This window comes from Saccostrea echinata, unplaced genomic scaffold (genome assembly GCF_033153115.1).
Source record: "Saccostrea echinata isolate AGI-Se365-2 ecotype Australia unplaced genomic scaffold, CSIRO_AGI_Sech_v1 ptg000009l, whole genome shotgun sequence".
Taxonomy (NCBI): domain Eukaryota; kingdom Metazoa; phylum Mollusca; class Bivalvia; order Ostreida; family Ostreidae; genus Saccostrea; species Saccostrea echinata.
The window spans coordinates 46012217-46033023 of NW_026889758.1; the positions used below are offsets into that span (position 1 = coordinate 46012217).

The 20807-nt window shown below is 33.2% G+C and overlaps 1 protein-coding gene and 1 long non-coding RNA gene across 3 annotated transcripts; one reads left to right on the forward strand and one right to left on the reverse strand.

Moving 5' to 3' along the window:
- Positions 1–6026: 6026 nt before the first annotated feature.
- On the reverse strand, positions 6027–9177 carry LOC133183818 (uncharacterized). The gene is made up of 4 exons (XR_009720738.1): positions 9103–9177; positions 8192–8446; positions 6821–6901; positions 6027–6567 (listed from the first exon to the last, which is right to left on the reverse strand). It is a non-coding gene; the product is annotated as an uncharacterized LOC133183818 (long non-coding RNA).
- Positions 9178–9429: 252 nt separating this feature from the next.
- LOC133182902 (centromere/kinetochore protein zw10 homolog) lies at positions 9430–19698 on the forward strand. 2 transcript variants are annotated; one of them, XM_061317753.1, is made up of 8 exons: positions 9430–9505; positions 12693–12898; positions 14268–15358; positions 16956–17131; positions 17411–17611; positions 17998–18086; positions 18293–18338; positions 19293–19698. In XM_061317753.1, exons 1-8 carry the CDS (start codon positions 9472–9474, stop codon positions 19667–19669), a joined length of 2220 nt encoding a protein of 739 aa, XP_061173737.1. In that variant the 5' UTR covers positions 9430–9471; the 3' UTR covers positions 19670–19698. The 2 variants fall into 2 exon arrangements, with proteins under 2 accessions (XP_061173737.1, XP_061173736.1); XM_061317752.1 differs by lacking the exon at positions 18293–18338 and having other exon boundaries at positions 17998–18132.
- The last annotated feature ends 1109 nt before the right edge of the window (positions 19699–20807 follow it).

Genomic DNA, 20807 nt, shown 5'->3' on the forward strand with positions numbered 1-20807 from the left:
TTGTATTATTGAATGTAAATCAGCAATTATTATTGATGTGACTAATTCTGTGGTGAAAGTACAAGTAAATGTTAATTGTTTGTATTAGTAAATGTAAATTTGTGAAAGTCCATGATGAATTGTAAATAGTTATGCAGTGAAAATACATGTAAATGTTAAATAAGTAGATGTTAAATTGTGACAGTGAATGATGAATTGTAACTAGTTATGCAGTGAAATTACATGTAAATGTTAATGTATTGGTAGTAAATGTTAAATTGTGACAGTGAATGGCAAAATGTGAATAGTTATGCAGTGAAAGCACTTGTAAATATTAAATTAGTAGTATATATGTTAAATTGTGGCAGTGAATGATGAATTGTGAATAGTTATGCAGTGACATTACATGTAAATGTTAATTGTATTACTGGTAGTAATGTTAAACTGAGACAGTGAATGAATAATTTTGAATAGTGCATTGTTAAATTTTCTGATTTCAATTTGGCAAAGTTTTGTGCAATGTTAAAAAAATCACAACCAAAAAAAAGGGGGAAAAAAAGAAAACGGCACAAAAGAAAAAAAAAAAAGAAGCCAAAAAAAAGAAGCCCCCCAAAAAAAAAGCCAAAAAAAAAGGCAAAACAATAGAAAAAAAAGCACAAAACTTTTAATGCTGCCTGCTTGAAAAAAACAATTTGCTTTCATTTTGGCATTTTTTTTAAGCAGAAGGTTCCAAGCCCTTATTAAAAAGCAGAGGAGAAGTTTTTTGTGTTCCATGTATTAGGTCACCCCAGTCACTAATGTGACCTATTGCTATCTGTTTTCGTCTATTGGTTGTAAATTAATATTTAAACATTTTCAGCTTCCTCTCTGGAACCACTGAACCAATTACAACCAAATTTGTCATATAGCATCGTTGTGTGAATGGGAAGAAAATTTTATAATTCATGGCATCTCCCAGTTTGTGGAGCTTAATTAATCATATATTGCATTCTTGAAAAAAGCTTCTGTCCCCCTGTATATTCAGCAGAGAAACTAAGTGCATGCAGGTTAAGATGAGCTAGGATTCCTCTTCCAAAATTGTGAAATTTGGGACAGGGCAGGTATTAATAGTACAGGGCATTATTGATCTTACACTTAAAATACATTATTTCTCTGAAAATCTTCTTTTATTAAGCAAGCAAAGTAAGTGATTGATTTTGATGGGGAAAGGTGCCTCTTCCAAAGTTGTGAATATAATCATGGTCTTTGGTCAGGGGTTCTGGTGTTTAGGGCTGAATCAGGGAGTATGACTCTGTTGATTATAAAGTGAAAATGCATTTTTCTTTGAAAGTAATGTTTCTGATCCAGGGCATCTATGAGGCAAGCAGAATATAAAGTTGTAATAAGCAAGTTTTTTATTTATTTTAAATTTTTTAGCCAGATTTGTTAAATTCTAGACCACTGTTTTAAGTGTTTTGGTGCTGGACATCATTGCAGGGCTCTATTGATCTTGTAAACTGTACAAGAAAACTGAGGTTATTTCCCTTTGCTATTCACCTATGATAATTAATTACAATAAATACTGAAATTTATAATAAATAAATGAATGAATTTGAATAAATGAATTATGGTATACAAGAATTTTTAATGTATAATACAAAAAGTATTTCGTTTTTAATTCCAGGTAGACCTACTCTGCATGGTGATAGTGACAAATGGGAGTGTATTAGCACTGGCAATTGCAAACAGAAAAATTGATCTAGTTTATGATTTGTTACCAAGTAGTAAATTAACTATTCTGTTCATCCCTGATCATCCTCTTCTCTTGCATTTGGGCAGCATATCTTCATCTGTCAGTAAATTGTTTTATGTTATACTTTTGTGGAACATTTACAGTGTTGTATGTGCATGTATTAATATTGCTCAAGTGACGACACAGAGGCCCTTAGGCTTCTTTTACAAATATGCTAAAGATAACTAATATTAATGTTATGCCAAAAGTTCATATCCACAATTAGTTAAGGTCTGCATTATAAATTATAACTCTTAAGTTAAACACTTTAATCTTTATCAGATTTTATCAGATGTAATCATGACAATAAATATGATCTTATTTTAATTAAAATAGTGTGAATGATATGTATCATTGAACAAATCATGCAAATTAATGCACATTAATTATTGTGTGACCTTTTTGCACTAAAAAAGTATCATATTTGGGGTATTAAAAATCTAAATAGGCAATAACAAGAAGTCTGTGAGCCAATGCTCACTAATAATACCCCCGCTATGATGTGAATACACAAGTTCAGTTATGGACAGACACAGTGATTATCAAGAAGTTGACATCAGATTTGTACAAAAATGAATCTCAACATATGGCATGCCTAAACAAAGAGTGTGCTAAAATTTCAAGCATCTGCAATGAGTAGTTGCTGAGAAAACTTCCACCCAAATTTGTTATGTATGGCACGGACAGACGCACGGATAAACAGTAAGTTGGCCTCAGATTCATACAGAAATGATTGTAATTTACAATGAAACCTATATTTAATATTCCTAGCACATAATAACGGAAAATATTCGACGAGTAAAAAATTTAGGGCTAAAGTTCCAAGATATTAATTGTAAAAAATGTGTAGACTTTTCTTCTATATCCTTCTACCACAAGAAAATTAGTTCCCCATAAATCTTGTTTCTTTATCATGTGTATGACTTTGTGAGCAGTTTTAAAATTGAATATTGTATAATTTGCATTGTTTAATTCAAATATGTTATAAAAATTGAATTGTAATGAATAGTTTTGAAGTTAGGTTCTGACCAAACTTTTCTTAAAAGCTGAAGAGTGACATACCTTAGAACTGCTATTTGGTATGTGAATATACCTTGATGAGTTAGTACTTATCAATGTGATATAAATTCACAGTAAAAATAGAATGAATCTGCACGAAAATGAGAGGAAAGACACAAAAACACTGAAAAGCAACAACTTCAGGTAAACATTTTTTTTTTTTGAATATCCCATGCATAACTGATATTATATCCGAAGATCCAAACAGGCTATTTATCATTTCTAATTTGGGTAATTGCACTGATTTTTCAATACTGTTTTACCTAATGTTAAATGGCACCCTTTTCCTTTCCTTTGAAAAAATGTCAAAAATTTCCCTTTTTTACAGAATGCATACTTTTGCAACATTTTATACTCTTTCAAGAGAAATTCACTCCAAGATTTTTGTCTCGACAAATCTTGCTGAGATTAAACTGTTCTCAACCAACCAACCAACCAACCCCATTTATGTGAAAAGGATAGACAGAAAAAATACCTAGCTAAATAAATTTTTTTAAAAAATGTTCCAACCCATTTCAAAATTTTTGATTTAGAAAAAAAAATCATTTTCCTTTTCAATGCATGTAAAATAACTTTGTTTTGGTGTAATGGTACCACACCTTATCCAAGCTGTAAAAAGGGATAAGGAGATCCAGGTTCAATTCCTGGGAGCATTGTTCTTGTCATGCATTGACATATGAAAATGAGAAAAAAATGGAATTCACAGAAAAATTGAAAACTGAGTATATCCTAACAGCATAGTCTAAGCAAACATTGATAGAAACTATGTTGATGTCTTATTTTGTACATAATGTTGGAAAAGACAAATTTTAATGTGTAATTATTTTCAATTGGTAAAATCAGCAAGTCAGTTTTGGTTCATGTTTTTTTATTTCCTGTGCCATATGGCATATGTCACACATCAGAGTGCATAATTCATGTAATTACGAAATACTACTGTATATTACATTAAATATAACAATATGAGAGTGAGCATAATAGTTAAAGTACATAAGGCATGTTATATAAGGTAATTATGATTATGAAAAAATTGAAAATAAGAAAAAATTCATTCAGCTAATGAAGGCTTCACATGAATATTTTCTGAGATTTAGTGATTACATAGTTCCCTCACACTTTGTATTCTTAGAAGTTGAATTAATTTCCAAACACTACATTTCTTATACTAAATAAATACTTTTTTCAAAAACTTCAATCTGAGGTCATAATGAGAAGAATATAGAATGAAATTCATCTTCAATCAGCTTCAATGAAACTTTCACAAAATCCTTTTTGTTAATCTCATTAAAATATCTACAAGTTGAGTTTCAACATTCAGATTATGAGCAGAAAGCCAAAAGTTCTTGCAATTTGTGTTGAGAGGTTTACATAATGTATATTGTACATTAAAAGTATCTATCAAATGTTGTCTACAAGACTTTGAACATTGTTATACAGAGTACATGTATATGCACCTCAAGAAATCTTTATATTAACATGTAGATTTTTTTATTTAAATCTGAATCTATATGTGTCCAAATCTTACCATGTTAAGTTCATCCTGTTCATCCCTGATTCAACTAATATATTTTTACTTTGTTTTTAACAAATTTCAACATCCAACTTCAAAAATAGCATCTTTTACAACAGCATTACATGTATCTGTCAATACCTGATGATCACAGTGCACATAAGAAATCCAAATGAAAATCTGCAATACTATACATCAATAATATAAACATATTTAATTCTCACTTACATGCAGTTCTTATTCGCTAAGATGTCCATAATCCCTACTAAGGGAGACAACTCTTACACCTAATACCGAAAAAATCAGTTCATTTACTAAGCATAAAAATTTATACTAAATTAAAGCCATCTGAAAATATTTTCTTTCTCTGCTCTATAAGTTAAATCTAATTTATTTGATAATGATAGTTTAATTTAAATTCATTAATTACTTTTATTCTAAAAACACTTCTTCAACAAACATAATTCACACTCTTACAAAAGCAATCTGATAAATAATGAAATTCACAAAAACAAAATTACAACACTAAAAGTATTTCCAAACACCTCTGAGCTAAGTTATGCCGGGTATCATGTACTATGACCAATATCTCATAAAATCATTATAAATAATACAAATGAGACACAGTAAATCTTAACTAAGGGAGTTAACTCTTACAGCTAAAAAATTCTCCCATATACATGCATATAAATATCACAAAATTTAAATACATTTTCTTCTGTTTTGTAAGTTATAATAGTGAATTTCATCTTTATTTTTAAAACATTTATTCATCATTCTAAAAAAGTAAAATGAGATAAAATGAAATTCACAATACTCAATTACAAAAGGATGTATATATTCAAACACCTGTAATGTCATGTTATAACAATTATAAATAGGCATTTTTACCCTTCTTTTTGAAAGGCCCTACAAAAGTACAATTTGATGTTTGACCAGAACATTTCGGCATTGAAACCACGTCAACAAAATTCTTTGGAAAGTATTCTGCACCATGATGTTGTAGCTATTTTGCCTACTTTTATCATTTGGAAGTGACAGTGAACCCTGCAGTTGTTCTTGTCATAGAACCTTTAATGTGATAGTTGAAGAACAAATGAAAAAGCTCAGAGATTCTTTCCTTTTAAGGAATCGTTCCAGTTATGATTTTATAAAAGACTTTGAGAAAGGAGAAACAATGTACATTTTTGCACACTCAGAGGCTGTTGTTGGAAAACCAGAGGTTTAAAGGTTACTACAGAGTGTTTCTGACTATAAGTATATTGTGGTAGATGAGGCCCATTGTATTTTAGACTGGGGACATAACTTCCACCCAATCTTTTGGGAAATAAAGCAACTGCATGCTGTCAGACCAGAATCTAAGTTTTTTAGCTCTGTCTGCAACTGTTTCAGTTAATGGTGGTGTAGATATTACAAAATTCCTTGGCATGGAAAACCCAAAATTTATTAAAACATCACCACTGCGTGACAATCTCTCCTTGATTGTTCTACGAAGACCCAGTAGAAAAGTGTCTACAAATGCATCATATGATTACATTTTTGAAAATGTGTTTTGTGATCTGAAGAGAAAAAAAGAGGATTACCCAGTGTCACTCTCATTTATAAATGTGTTGGAATTAATTGGGTTGGATATGGCTATGAGGTATTACAAACAATATTATTGCAAATTAAAGTACAGGTATAATAAAACAAAATATTTCCTGTTTATCAATTTTTTCATGCCATTAAGTCGATTTCTTCACAAATTACTGTCACAATAATAAAAATAAATGATTCTTAATCAAAATTATACACAGGTTGCACAGTGCATACTTGGAGATGATATGTTTGATGGAGTAAGAAATATTGAACATGCATGCAAGAGTAGTAATGTTTCACTCATCAATTGGTAGAGATGAGGAGGTATGTTCAAATTCTTTGTTCCTAATTTATGTTCAGTGACACTTAAATGTTTTTTAAACATTATCAAATATTACATATGAGTTTCAAATTCACTGATATAACGTTAATTATAGTATAATTTCATTATGACAGTTTAAAAATAAATTGATAATTATAAACATAATAAATATTTCAATAAATGTAGACCAAAGGTATGATCTACAAAAACATCTCCAAACACCCAAATGAAACTCCATTACGAGCTGTGATCTCCACCATTGCTCTAGGAATGGGGGCAGACTTGAGACATGTTAAAACAGTCATCCATGCAGGACCACCACAAAACATTGAAGGTCATTGTCTGTAACTTTCAAAAAAAAAAAGAAGACATATTAAGTTAGGTAACATGTTGCATGATTAATGGGATTCAGTTATACAATCACAATCAATAGAGTTACAACTGCAGTTACTAAATATTGTCAATAATTTTGTTGTATAAATAAATTATACAAATCAGGGGAACTACTTTTAGCAAACCTTTGAATAAAAAATTTTTCGAATTCATAATCACTGAATCCTGTATTATTGGGATACTTTTCCATTATTAACAGCATACATACAGCAAATAGGAAGAGCTGGCAGAAGTCATATTCAGGCAGAGGGAATACTGTACTTTAACAATTCTGACATGGGTAACTCCTCTGTAAAGAAATCAATGAAGGAATACTGTAAAAATGAGTCAGAGTGCAGAAGGAAAGTTCTTAATACATACTTTGGATGCGAAAATGAAACATCTACGAACAAATATTGTGACATTTGCCAACCAGATTTGGGCTTCCTTTGGAAATTCAACGAAATTCCAAACAATATTCAGAAATCTGCTATTCGTGAAAAAATAGTTAACCTTCTGGCAGAAACAAATTGTGTGCTTGATACATATATTGTTGAGAAAATAGTTAATGAAGCACATTTGTGTACAAACTCCAAATATCTTGTATCAGAATTTGGATTGGATGTAAATCTGTCAGAGAAAGTAGCCAGCATTTTGGCATCACATTAATGAACATATGTTAAGGTGGCTCTCAGCATATACCACATGTATAAGACCTAATTTTTGTGTCACCTTCAGAGCATAGCAACACTTACGGATCACTTTACTCAGCATCTGTCTGTCTGTCTGTTCGTCTGCCACACCTTATATCTGAAAAACTGTAAGAGGTATGGACTTGATATTTTGAATATATATTGCTTGGCACTATGGCTTTTGTAAATTACACATGTAGCATGGTTACCAGATTCAGGACCTTTACCTTTGACATACTTTTCAAAATATTTCATACTGCATTAATAAACAGCAGATTTTTTCAAATTTAAGAGGTAAGTCTGTCATATTTAGCATGTGTACAGTTTGTCATAAAATATTTCCAGGGTATATAAAAAATACCATTGTATACAGTTACAATCAACTTGACCTTCACCTTTGAACTACTTTGCAAAAATACCCTGGACAGTTTAATTTTACTTATGTCTTTTTGAATTTTGGTACTTGGGATTTCATATTTACCAGGTATATCCATTGACACAAGTCCTTTCTTTGGGTAACAACATTTTTGATCTCTTGACCTTGGAGTTTGACTTGCCATTTGAGAAACTTTAATCTTCCCCATAAGCTGCCATATGGGGAAGCATATGGGGAATCAGTGTTTAAATAATTCACAAACATATCTTGACTGTTTTTTTTTTTTTTTTTTTTTTTTTTTTTGTTTTTTTTTTTAGAATTCAATGGTGATACTTGGTTGAGACTGGGTCAGAAGTGAATCAGTAAGTGAATATTTAACAAATATCCACAATGTTTATATCATATTGTATGTTACATGTATAATTGGTGCCACTGTTAATGAGGGAAGAGCATTTAAACTACTTTAATTGATCCAGTGAAAGGTGTAAATCATTTCTACAGCATTACAATAAAGATAAATCTGTGCACTCACCATGAAAACAGCAGAATTTTATTACATGCCCTTGGTAAAGTGGCATTTGTGAAGATCAATATTTGGGAGGATCCGATATTAACTGCATGTATCTAATTTCTGTCTTGATTTTTATGTTTTTCTGAGTTGATGTCACTAACCAAGATCATGCAATTGCAAGTACTGGTGTTTCTCTAATCCATGACACTAAATTCTGGATGCTCAATTTCTTCAGTGGACTTTGAATTGGGCTCTTATATGATGACATTTGGCGCCCTGGCACACAAGAAAATGGCTTCATTTGAATGAAGTGCAACGTCATAAGCGAAAATCAAAATTCACGCTCACATTGAACAGAAGCTGTTGCAACGGCTCTTCCATTAATTATAACTTTCCCGAAGGATAGTACAGGGATTTTGAAATATACATCACATATGCAGTCAAGGCAAGGAGTTAAAAAATGTAAATATAAGCATTGAATCATTAACACGCGTTACTCAATTTGTTTGCACACACCGTTGCAGTTATGGTACTATAACTTTAAAAAAAATAATGATTCAATGCTTAAATAACGACAGAAAAATTGTACATGTATTAAAAAAAAGGAAATCTTACTTAATTGTAGTTTTTCTACGTCTGTGGGGAACGAACGAAGGAGAGGTACAAATAAGTTACATACTATAAACTCTTTTTAGCGTTCTAAACAACCTTGATTTATTGCAAAATTACACATAATCGTATTTTGCTATAATAGTAAATTTTCCTTTAGATATTAGTTGCCCCTCCCCACTTTTTGTTTCTATAAGGTGGAACACTGGCAAAATTCCTTTGGACAGTTAGCCTTTTTATTTTTTGCTTGTCAGCCGGATTATTTTTGGAAGCCCCCCCCCCCCCCCCACTTTTTGGTCAGGTAAGGGTTGTTTTTTTTTTACCTTATCTTGTCAGATTTTTTTGGAAAGTTGCCCCGCCTCCTCCTTTCGAAACCGTTGCTACGGGTCTGACGAAAGCCTTCAGATGGAACTAGGCTTCTTATTTTTGGATGCTCAGTGGAGGATGGAAATGACTCATTAACTGTTTCCGAGGTGGTATATCATGTTATATCAATTTGTTCAGACATTTTTAAGTTCGATAATAATTTCATTAAACCAGGTGATGGTATACTAACCCCGTTAGTATATAGGTCCCTGGCTGGACTAAGAAGGGAGGAGCTTAGAGGCAAGCGACTCATTCGTCGTACGGACTGGCAACTCTGCAAAAACGAAAATAAGAAAACGCGGGCTCGGGTAGAAGATAGTCAAAAAATGTCCTTTGTATCACAGGTCTTGTCCTGTGCAGGTAATCCAAAACATTAAATCTCAGGAAAAAATCAGAAAAGTTGAGGTTCTTATCAGTATTTTAATGGAGAGACTTATATTTGGTTGTTCATGCAATATTGCGAATTTGCTCTCAATATGTTACTATAACATTGTTAAAATGTTAATATTTTTTATTACTATCACTATTTATGTGACAAAAGTGAGCTGAGATGAGATGTCAGAGATTGAAAAATCCCTCAACATGCTAATGTTTGGATTTTGTAACGCTAGCTTTGAAGTAATCTGCGAAATTATTGATTAATGATAAATATGTTTGGTGGGTATACTGTTGACAATCGGTGAATTTATATAAATTTGCATGATGAACAGTTGACAGTATATCGGTATTTTTTTTCTATAGTAGACAGATTGGTGGTAGACAATGACAATAAATTATAGTGTGCATTGTATTTCAACAATATGACAGGGCTAATTATATTTGGCGCGTCGGAGCGCTCACGCAACAGATTTTGTTTATAAAATAAATTATCGCTTATACAATTTTGTTAGCATCGGGCTCGATATCATAAATAAAAAGAGAAATTTTCATAGATGGAATTATGTTTTTGAAGCTTCAACATCACTATTTAACTGCCTGCATGTGGTTTCTTCTATTCATGGCCACTAATTAATACACTGGTTTTATCAATTTTCAGTGGCATCAGTTTTTGTGCAATCAGCGAATGTCTCAGTTTTCGTGAACACAGGTCATCATCAAAACTTTTTGATACTTTAATGACCATCAAATTCTAGTTTAATTTCACTCTGCAAAACACAAAACCACAAAAATGAATGTTTAAGGAATGTTGATGGAACCATTGTACATGTATTTTATATAATTGGATTTTTAATAAGTGGTTGAGAAGACTACAGTATGGGGAGGCAGGACTTTATGTATACTGGCACATGATCTGTAGTGCAAATGATCTGTTTAGGTATACAGGCCAGCCATTTCTGTAACTGAAGTTACTCCCCCTTCCTCAAATAAAGACAAGTTAATTTTTAGTAGTAGTATTTTAATACACAACAAGGAATCTTTGTCAAACACTGATACCAATGTATGGCAGCTTATTGCCATGATAATCAAGTCTCTAAAAAGGAGGTTAAACTCCTAGATTCTAGGGTCATTATGTAATACCGGTAAATTTTTGTTATACATAAAGAAAATTTATAAAAACCAAAGCACTAAATATTTTTAAATGCTATAGTTAATATATGTATCTCTCTATTATATAAACATACAGAGAGCAAATATCTTTATACCTGTATGAAGTTTTTCAAAGGTCATGGGTCATTATGTGACCTAATCACACAGCATATCTACATAAAAAGACTTACTCTACTTAGCAATATAGCATGTTTTTCATGCATGAAAATGTACAAAATACAGAAGTAAAATAATAATCATTTTATTTACAATGTAAACGACAAATTAATATAGTTCTTGATCGATTTTACATAGAGAGTAGAAAACTATGTGTTTATAAGTTTCATGTCTGAACTGCATAGTCTCAACGTTTATTCTTATTTTTCTTGTAGACCTCTGAATGATTTTTTTTTTCATTAAACTTTACTCACAGTAAATTTGAAAATCTGTTGGAAAATACATGTATCAATGCAATGCAATCAAGCCACAAACAGCTGACAAACACTGCACTTCGGTAGGCACACCTCCATCATCGAGATCGTTGTCTTAACAATGTAGGCTGTCACCAGTGTCTCCGTGTCAACATCATAATAAATATGCATTACTGAAATCATAGATTTTATGTTTCTGATCAAATTTTATACTTGATTTCAAGTTAACTGGTCCGGACAAGTGTCTCCATCCATCCCTTTCCGACCGAAATTCCTCCAACTTTTTATTATCATACATCAGACGTGTTTCTTGTGTTTTTTTAAAACATCAAATAAATTAATAAATGCGTTCTCATGAATGCAAAAATTTCCAGACACCAATATGCTCACTATAATTGATCACAAGTAGCCTTTCACAGAATATTCCCTTCAAAACAGAATCCTTTGCTGATGAATTTGAAGCGTAACTGCTTTTCAAGCCGATTTAGACCTTGCGTAATTTGTCAAAATCTACGATGAACAGTTAGTGCAATATTTATATTCGATTGTCCATCTCAAATGTATATATAAGTAATAAATAACAAGTTAAAAAACTTCACTGGTAAATGAAAAGGGTCTGTATGTGATCAAATCTTCTGAGAAGGCCTTCGGCCTTCACAGGATTTTATCACGTGACCGACCCACTTCATTTCCCAGAGAAGTTTTTAAACTTGTTATTTATTTCTTATATATATATCAATATATCAGGGACCTATATACTAGTATATAGGTCCCTGTATATATATATAGAGAGAGAGAGAGAAATCGAAAATAGGCCAACTCAAAAAATTTCGGATTACTCTAGCACAGATTGTGGTAAGGCATGCATGATCAAAGGGGATCTGGATCCCTGGAAAATTCAAATTTATTTAAACTGACATAGTTAAATTACTTAAGCTATGCCTCAGACCCATTCACCTTGTGATTTGAGCCAACACCTCCTAGGGAAAAATTTCTGGATCCACCCAACAAAAAATTACAATCGGGCTCGGGCTGTCAACTTGAATATAAGCGATTATGCTTAAATTATAAAGGAAATCGATGTCATTTGAGTGTTTTAATGCATGGAGAAAAATACTTTTGTGATATTGGGATGAGATGGATGCGCCGAATACAATTAGCCTATTACAGAAATGTCCTAAATTGAATTATTTTTTTAAAAAGATTAAACATTTCTCAATTTTAAATTTGTGTGCATCTTTAATTAGTGGTTTTCATGCTTCATTCATGTTGAATTCAGTTTAAATGAGTCATTTTTAAAATAAGAAAATCGGCAAGACTTTAAGCAATCTAATTAAAATTAGATGTTCCGAATCCGCTACCGCTTCTCAAACGTTTGAGAAGCGGTAGCGGATTCGGAACATCTAATTTTAATTAGATTGGACTTTAAGCTTCTATTTGATAATCATGATGAGGTGAATCAGATAAGCAATATTAGGCTCATTATATTGTACTTCAGTTCTTAAAAACCAGTCATTGAATATTCTTCAGCAATAGTTAAATATGTGGTTCTTCACAAATAGATGCAGTAAATTTAATTGTTTTTAAAGGCCAGCTGGAGGCAAAAGAAATTCAAGGGAAAATGGAAGTCCTGAGTAAAAAGATGGAAGACTTGAAATTGGAAGTGTATGAAGTCACCAAGGGAAAGTATGTAGATTTTTTTCCGCAGCGACTCCAGACAACATTGTCATTGAAAGAGAACGTAGATAAAGTAACTGAGGACCTACACGAGGCCAAGGAAAAGATTGAAAATGAGGTCAGATGTTAATCAGCTTTTCAGGTCAATATGAATAGTACTTCATTTTTTACTACTTTTAGTGAACAAGGTGCATAAAAACACTTGTCATGGATGAGTTAGAATTGGCTGAGTATGAATAGGTCCCGACCGCCATAACATCCTTATTCTTGGTGACATGCTGTTGTTCTCATGTTTGCTTAGTTAACACTTGATGGAAATTCTTTGCCCAGGTCAAGCTGTAATTGTGAAGTATCAATTTTAAAATGCATCTAAATAATCAAGTGTTTTTTATTAGCTCACCTGAGCTGAAAGCTCAAGTGAGCTTTTCTGATCACCCATTGTCCGTCGTCCGTCCGTCTGTAAACTTTTCACATTTTCAACTTCTTCTCAAGAACCACTGGGCCAATTTTAACCAAACTTGGTACAAAGTACCTTTGGGTGAAGGGGAGTTTAAATTGTTAAAATAAAGGGCCAAGTCCCCTTACAAGGGGAGATAATCAAGAAAAGACAAAAATAGGGTGGGGTCATTAAAAAATCTTCTTCTCAAGAACCACTGGGCCAGAAAAGCTGAAACTTATGTGGAAGCATCCTGGGGTAGAGTAGATTCTAAATTGTTCAAATCATGACCCCCGGGGGTAGGGCAGGGCCGCAATAGGGAATCCAAGTTTTACATTGAAATATATAGGAAAAATCTTTAAAAATCTTCTTCTCAAGAACCACTGAGCCAGAAAAGCCGAAACTTATGTGGAAGCATCCTGGGGTAGTGTAGATTTTAAATTGTTCAAATCATGACCCCCGGGGGTAGGGCAGGGCCACAATAGGGAATACAAGTTATACATTGAAATATATAGGAAGAATCTTTAAAAATCTTCTTCTCAAGAACCACTGAGCCAGAAAAGCTGAAACTTATGTGGAAGCATCCTGGAGTAGTGTAGATTCTAAATTGTTAAAATCATGACCCCAGGGGTAGGGCGGGGCCACAATAGGGAAACATTGAAATATATAGGAAAAATCTTTAAAAATCTTCTCAAGAACCACTGGACCAGAAAAACTGAAACTTATGTGGAAGCATCCTGGGGTAGTGTAGATTCTAAATTGTTCAAATCAATAGGTATCACAAGGGGGAAGTCTGGTAATGAACAGCATGGCCAAAGTTACTCAGGTGAGCGATGTGGCCCATGGGCCTCTTGTCTGTTGAAAAAGTAGCGTTGAAGAGCATGATCTGCATACTTTATAATCTAATGAATCTTAATGGCCAACTGAAAAATTGTAACAAATTGGAACTGTCTAATTAATAACAGTGATATGCAATACATTAATTGAAAGATCACTTAGCCATTTAGTTTATCAATATCAGTATGACATTCATGCACTTCTTTTTATATAGGTGAAAAACCAGCTTACCCTTTCAAAGGATGTTCTTACTACATTAAAAGGTGATTTGGAGAACCACAGATGTGTTTTAGTTATATTGGAGAGGCTAGTGCAAATACAGGACAACCTGGAAAGTTCTGCTTCTGCAAACAAACGACAGAGTTATTCTGAGGCTGCTTCCTTCCTTCTGAAGGTAGATCAGCTCCTGGGGACACCTCTGGAGGGATATGAAGGAATACAAATTTTACAGGCTTTACAGACAGAGAGCTGCGTACAGAAAGAGAAGCTGATATATGAAGTCACAGAAAAATGGAAAAGTTTGGTCACCTGGAATTCCAGTGATGATAAATCTAGACAGGTGTTTCAACTGGAGCTGACATCTGGAGGAAGTGTGCTGAGTGAGCTGATTGGAGCAATGGAGACACTAGGAGTTCTGGAATCAACATTGAAAACCTTTGGAAACAGATTAAATTCATACTTGTTCAAACCTTGCATCGTCAACTCTACAGCCGTAGTGAAGAACTCTCCACCAAACATCGTCATGGTAACTGTCAACAATGAGAAGAATCCAGTTCCACCATCTCCAAAACAGATGTACATGAACATCATGACCATCATTCAGGCTCTTGACAAATATTTCATGGATTTGACTGTACAGGATGGTACAAATTTCTTATCATGCTTAGGGAAAAATGTTTCAAGGGAACTCTTGGACCTCATAGTCAAAGAATGTTTAACACCAGCCATTCCTCATAATAATAAAGACATGTCAGCATTTGAAGCAGATTGTGTTGAACCAACAAAATGTTTTCAAGAAACCCTTGTAAACATGAAGTTCATTCCTGGGGATGACAATGCTTTGGAAGACTTTGTAAAGAACATAGATGTCCTTTTTGTCAATAAAAAATCCCAAGATATTTTGGTGAGAGCCAGAGAACTAATGAAGTCAGAACTACACAACACAGTGAGGGTCTCTGATGAACATCCACTTGGAGAAATGGCTGACAAGGAAGCTCCTTCTGGCAAGAAGTCCAGGAAAGTAGAGCTAGCTAGCTCATGTCAGCTTAGTACAGACACTCTGAAGCTTCCAGCTTGTCAAATCAGGTAATGTATCAGGTAAAGATGAAAATAAGGAGCAACTTTAGGAGAACAAAAGTTAAATATAGAAGATGAAATTCTGAATAATTAGTGAACAATTGGAATAGGTTGCTTTTCATGTAGATTTGTAATGACTCACTGACTCACAGGTACCTCATGATTCAATTTTCAATTCTTAACCACAATTCGATTATTAAATTTGGTTTAATAGTTATTAAATCACTTAGAGCTGAAACTAGTAGCAAAAATCAATATTTGAATCTTCGGGACTGCTATTCTATTCAACAAATATTTACAAGTATTACACATATTTGTCTATGTTATATACATTTGTATATAAAGTATTTCTTCCTAAAATTTTATAGTATCTACCATTTGCAGACCATCAGGAAATTTGTATACCGTATATACTCGCCTATAAGTCAGTTTTTTGGGAGTTAAACTTTGGTCTAAAACTCATTATCCGACTTATACGCGAGTTATAAAAAGACTGGTATTTTAGTGGGTCAATCCCTCTAATTTAAGCTTAAAAAATACAACCGACTTATAGGCGGACCGACTTATAGGCGAGTATATACGGTATATGTATATATATATCTTTATTGATATATATACTTGACAATATACTATCCATTGTTTTAGATAAGCATGCAGCTTTTCCCCATAGCAAGTGAATAATTGAAAAGTTGAACATTTACAGAGAGATTTTAGCATCTCATTTTTAGGTGTGAAAAAAAAATTAAACCAATGTCAGTCTCATTTTCCCAAGCATTTCTTTATAAGAAAACAAAAAAATATGATTTACATTTAAATAAGAAATATAAAATTTTTCAGTAACTAAGTAACACTTTCGGAGAAACAAGCTGAAAGAAGCTTTGTCACATAAGATTTGCCTATACTTTTTTACAGTGTTGCCGATCTCGCTGGATAGATCTTTAATTCTGTGTGATGCAAGTATAGAAATTTGCCCAAAATGTGGTGGGTAAAAGGGAAAATTTCCGTACTTAAATAAGTAACCATCTTAACATGCTACAGCTTATAAAATTCTATCAATGAATAACACATAAAGGTCATCACAGTTTGATAGTAAAAATGACACATGCTGTAGAAAAGCAGCTGTCCACATCTATTATTTGGTATTCATGTTACACAGACACATCATTGAACATGCTGCTAAAATGACCTTGTTTCAGTGTCAGATCATATTTAACGAAAGGTATTTCAAATAATGTCAATAGATATTACCGTAATTATTTTTCATTAAAAGGAACATTTATACAGTAGTCACTTGCGTGATTTAATAAAACCTGTAATAAAAAAAAAAAGAATTGAAATGGCGGGGATATGATATGTAATGTAATTGGTAGACGTAATTAAAACTCCATGAACGCGAAATATCCTGGCCATGAGCTCCCATACAGGGGCATCAGTGTTTCTTGAACACATCTTGTTTAAATTAAGTATTTTGCCCTATACCAACATGTATTTAACTTCAAACCAGAGGAATAGTCTGATCACTGACTTCTGGATTAAGTTGTTGTGCTGAACGTGAACGATTTTGTTGTTTATGAACCATTCATTTGTCTGTTTTTTTACTCTGCAGTGTGTGTACACAGCAGCTTATGATGCTGGCTTACGAGACCCTGGAGGAAGCTACCCAGAGTTCCCAGGAATGTGCAGTACAGCTGTTCTTTGCCGTCAGAAACATGTTTGAACTGTTCTGTAGTGTGTACCCAACAGCTCACCAGAAAGCCTTGGCACTATTTCCCCAGATGACTGGTACATATGCAGAAATACCATCATTAAGGATTCAGAAACAAAATATTTCTTTTGATAAGTTGCATGTTCTGTTGAAAAAAAACCCAAATTGTGAATTATCTGCCTCTTTTTATGATTATTCTTTATAGCAGTTTTAAAAAGAAATAGCAAAACAGTGGCATTTTTAGACCCTACGGTCTCAAATTTGTCGGCAAATTCAATGATAATATGTGGAGTGTGTGTATTAGGAGTCAGAAGACCAGGTTCTTTAAGAGAAATAACTTATTTTTACTATTTCAGCTGTGTTCAACAATGACTGTATGTATGTTGCTCATCATCTGGCAACCATAGGGCACCAGTTCAATAAATCCCTCCCCCAGGATGTGCAGGCGACATTTGTGGATCTAATACCGAAGATCCGTCGACTGGGTACAGACACCATGTTGAAACAACTTAACTCTCAGAAAGACATCATGATGGAATATCTAAAAGCTGCAAAGGGTAAGGTTTATTGTAATTTATCATTTGTTTCAGTTTTGAGTCCATGAGATTACAAGGAGACATTTGCTTAGGCATGCTTCATGTATTAGCACTTCTTGAAAAAATGCACATTTAAAGGGTCACTGGCCATACTCTCATCAAATTTGAGTGAAATAATCACAATATTGTAGATTTCAGACTCGTCAATTATTCATTTTTAAAAAATCTAACAGGATTATTTCCTCAATGTAGCTTAGAATAGTGGCCTCCAACTACATGTAATACAGTCTCCTTGCATGCTTAATTACCGGTACTTAAGAAAATTGTTGCTAAATTTGACAGAAAACTTTTATGAAAAATGCATTTCTTTATTTAAATGTGGTATTTGTTATTTGTTTTTAAAACAGGTTTTGTCAGTGTGTCTGAAGGGTCCAACTCTGCCAGCACAGAGAAGGCTGTCAAACAGGTGCTCCACCAGCTAGGACATCTACAGAAGGTGTGGCAGGAGATTCTACCTGTCAGTCAGTACAGGAGATCAATAGGTAATTAATGAGTAGATAATGAAACAGGTGCTCCACCAGGTAGGACATCTACAGAGGGTGTGGCAGGAGATTCTAATTGTCAGTCAGTACAGGAGATCAAGAGGTAATTAATGAGTAGACAATGAAACAGATGCTGCACCAGCTAGGACATCTACAGAAGGTGTGGCAGGAGATTCTACCTGTCAGTCATTACAGGAGATCAATAGGTAATTATTGAGTAGATAATAAAACAGGTGCTGCACTAGCTAAGACATCTACAGAAGGTGTGGCAGGAGATTCTAGTTGTCAGTTGTTAAGGAGATCAATAGGTACATATAACTCAGGAGTAGATGATGAAACAGGTGCTCCACCAGGTAGGGCATCTACAGAAGGTGAGGCAGTAGATTCTACCTGTCAGTCAGTACTGGAAATCAACAGATAATTCAGGTATTGATTATAGATAATGAACAGGTATTCCACCAGGTGAAGTACATGTATTTACAGAGTATGGCAAGAACATGAAATAAAGAGTAAACAGGATTTAGTTTTATGTTTCCCAGTGATAAAAACTTAAAATTAGAAAAGCAGGTTTACATTAAAAAAAAGTTATGGATTTAATATGTGGTCAAATTTTCATTATTTTCAAAAATTTTATTTAAGAAATTATGTATCATTTTTAAACATCTATCGGGATATAAATACGGGTTGGTACGAGATCAAATTTACCATAAAGCCAAATACGGGTTGGTAACGAGATCAAATTCCATAAAGCCCAAAGGGCTTTATGGTAAATTTGATCTCGTACCAACCCGTATTTATATCCCGATAGATGTTTAAAAATGATACATTATTACTTATATTTACATTTATGACATATTCATATTTTATATTTTCCTGATTATAATCTTTAATGCAGGAAATGTTTTATTTTTCAAACTCAATGGCACATATTTGATCCATTGATTGCATGATGACCCTTTATGATGTCACTGAGAAATTACGTCAAATGTTTATGACGCAAGGAACCCATGTTTTTACGGATATAGATACAGGTTGCTTTTAAAAGTGTTATATAATAGAAAACATTTGCAAATGTAAATATATGGAAAATGTACAGATTTAAATTATGGTCAAGATTTAATGATGTTGCTGCTTAATCCTTCAACGTTCATTAATTTCAGGTACTCTGCTAAACAATGTGGTTGTTGAGATCTGTGATCGAGTGGTCAGGCTTGAGGACATTTCTGCATCAGATGCAACACAGATGGCATCTCTGATGTCACTCATCCAAAAGAGGGCGGGTCCTCTAATGAAATCAGCCAGTGATGATGGAGATGTAAATGTTACCATTGAACTCCAGCGAAATGTGCCAAAATGGTTACGGTTTACAGAAATAATCACTTTACTGAATGCCAGTCTTTTGGAGATCAATGATAGATGGGCAGATGGGAAAGGACCTCTGGCAAATGAACTCACAGCTTCTGAAGTGAAACAGATGATCAGGGCTTTGTTTCAAAATACAGACAGACGATCAGCAATTTTGGCAAAAATAAGATAGTATTATTTATATTTAGAGGATTTAAAAAAAAAAAACCAGGTGACCTCCATGTACATCATTTTTCTTCTCATTAATTGTCATGCATAGCCTTTTGCAATCTGTCTGATTATGCTGATCAGAAAGCCCTCTTAGAACTGTGAAATTCACGTCCTTTTGATCCAGTTTCAAGCTTGAGGGTGAGGCCAAGTTTCATGGGCATATATCTTGGCAATATTTGTATCACTGGCTCTGATACATCTACATTTGTGTGGCAAACTGTAAAGATATTACAGTATTAAAGTTATAGCAAAGTCCTTGGTACCTGCTAAATTACTTAGCTATGTGCATAATTAGTTATATCTGTTTAAAGAATTTGTAAAAGTATATACATGTAGCTATTCGTAGAAATATTAAATACAAAACTTACCTTGGAGAACTAAAATTTTCTGTTGATAAATTTTCAAATACATGTAGATACATGGATATCAGTTCAATATTTTAAATTTTGAGCCCTTTAAAAATTCCTAATATAAGATGTCAATTTCATTATTTTTAATCCCTACAGGAATCAAAATCAACTCGCTAAATTTATTTTTTTTTTTTAATTTATCAGAGTTCCTTATAATTTTAAAATTTTACGAAGGATGTTAAAAGTTTTTTTTTGGGACCCAAGCAAGAGGCCTAAGGGGGAGCAGAGACCATGAATTTCACAAAAAAACTTGACTACATGTATATCAGTAAATTTGCTATACCCACGGTCTTGCTAAACAAGCCTTAATGTAAATAAATATTTAGGTATGTTGGAATCGTGCATTATCAATATGAAAGCACAATATTCAATCTTGGCCTGGACCCAGAAGAGCTAATAATGCATTTTTATGGTTTTGCTCAAACTAAAGAGGGTGTAGGACCATGAAATTCAGGGTTAGTTCCCCTTTACCTGTAGGAGCTATGTATCGTTAATTTGCTCGGCCATTTCAGAGAAATGAAAATGTCCAAATCTTATGACAATAGATAGACAATTTATTGCATAATTAATAAAATGATAATAAATAAAATTACCTGAGCAACTCCGGGTAATACCCAATAACCTGAACACTACACATATTTTTTTAGTTAGGATCAGAAACAAAATATGTCTAGACTTCAAAAAATAGTT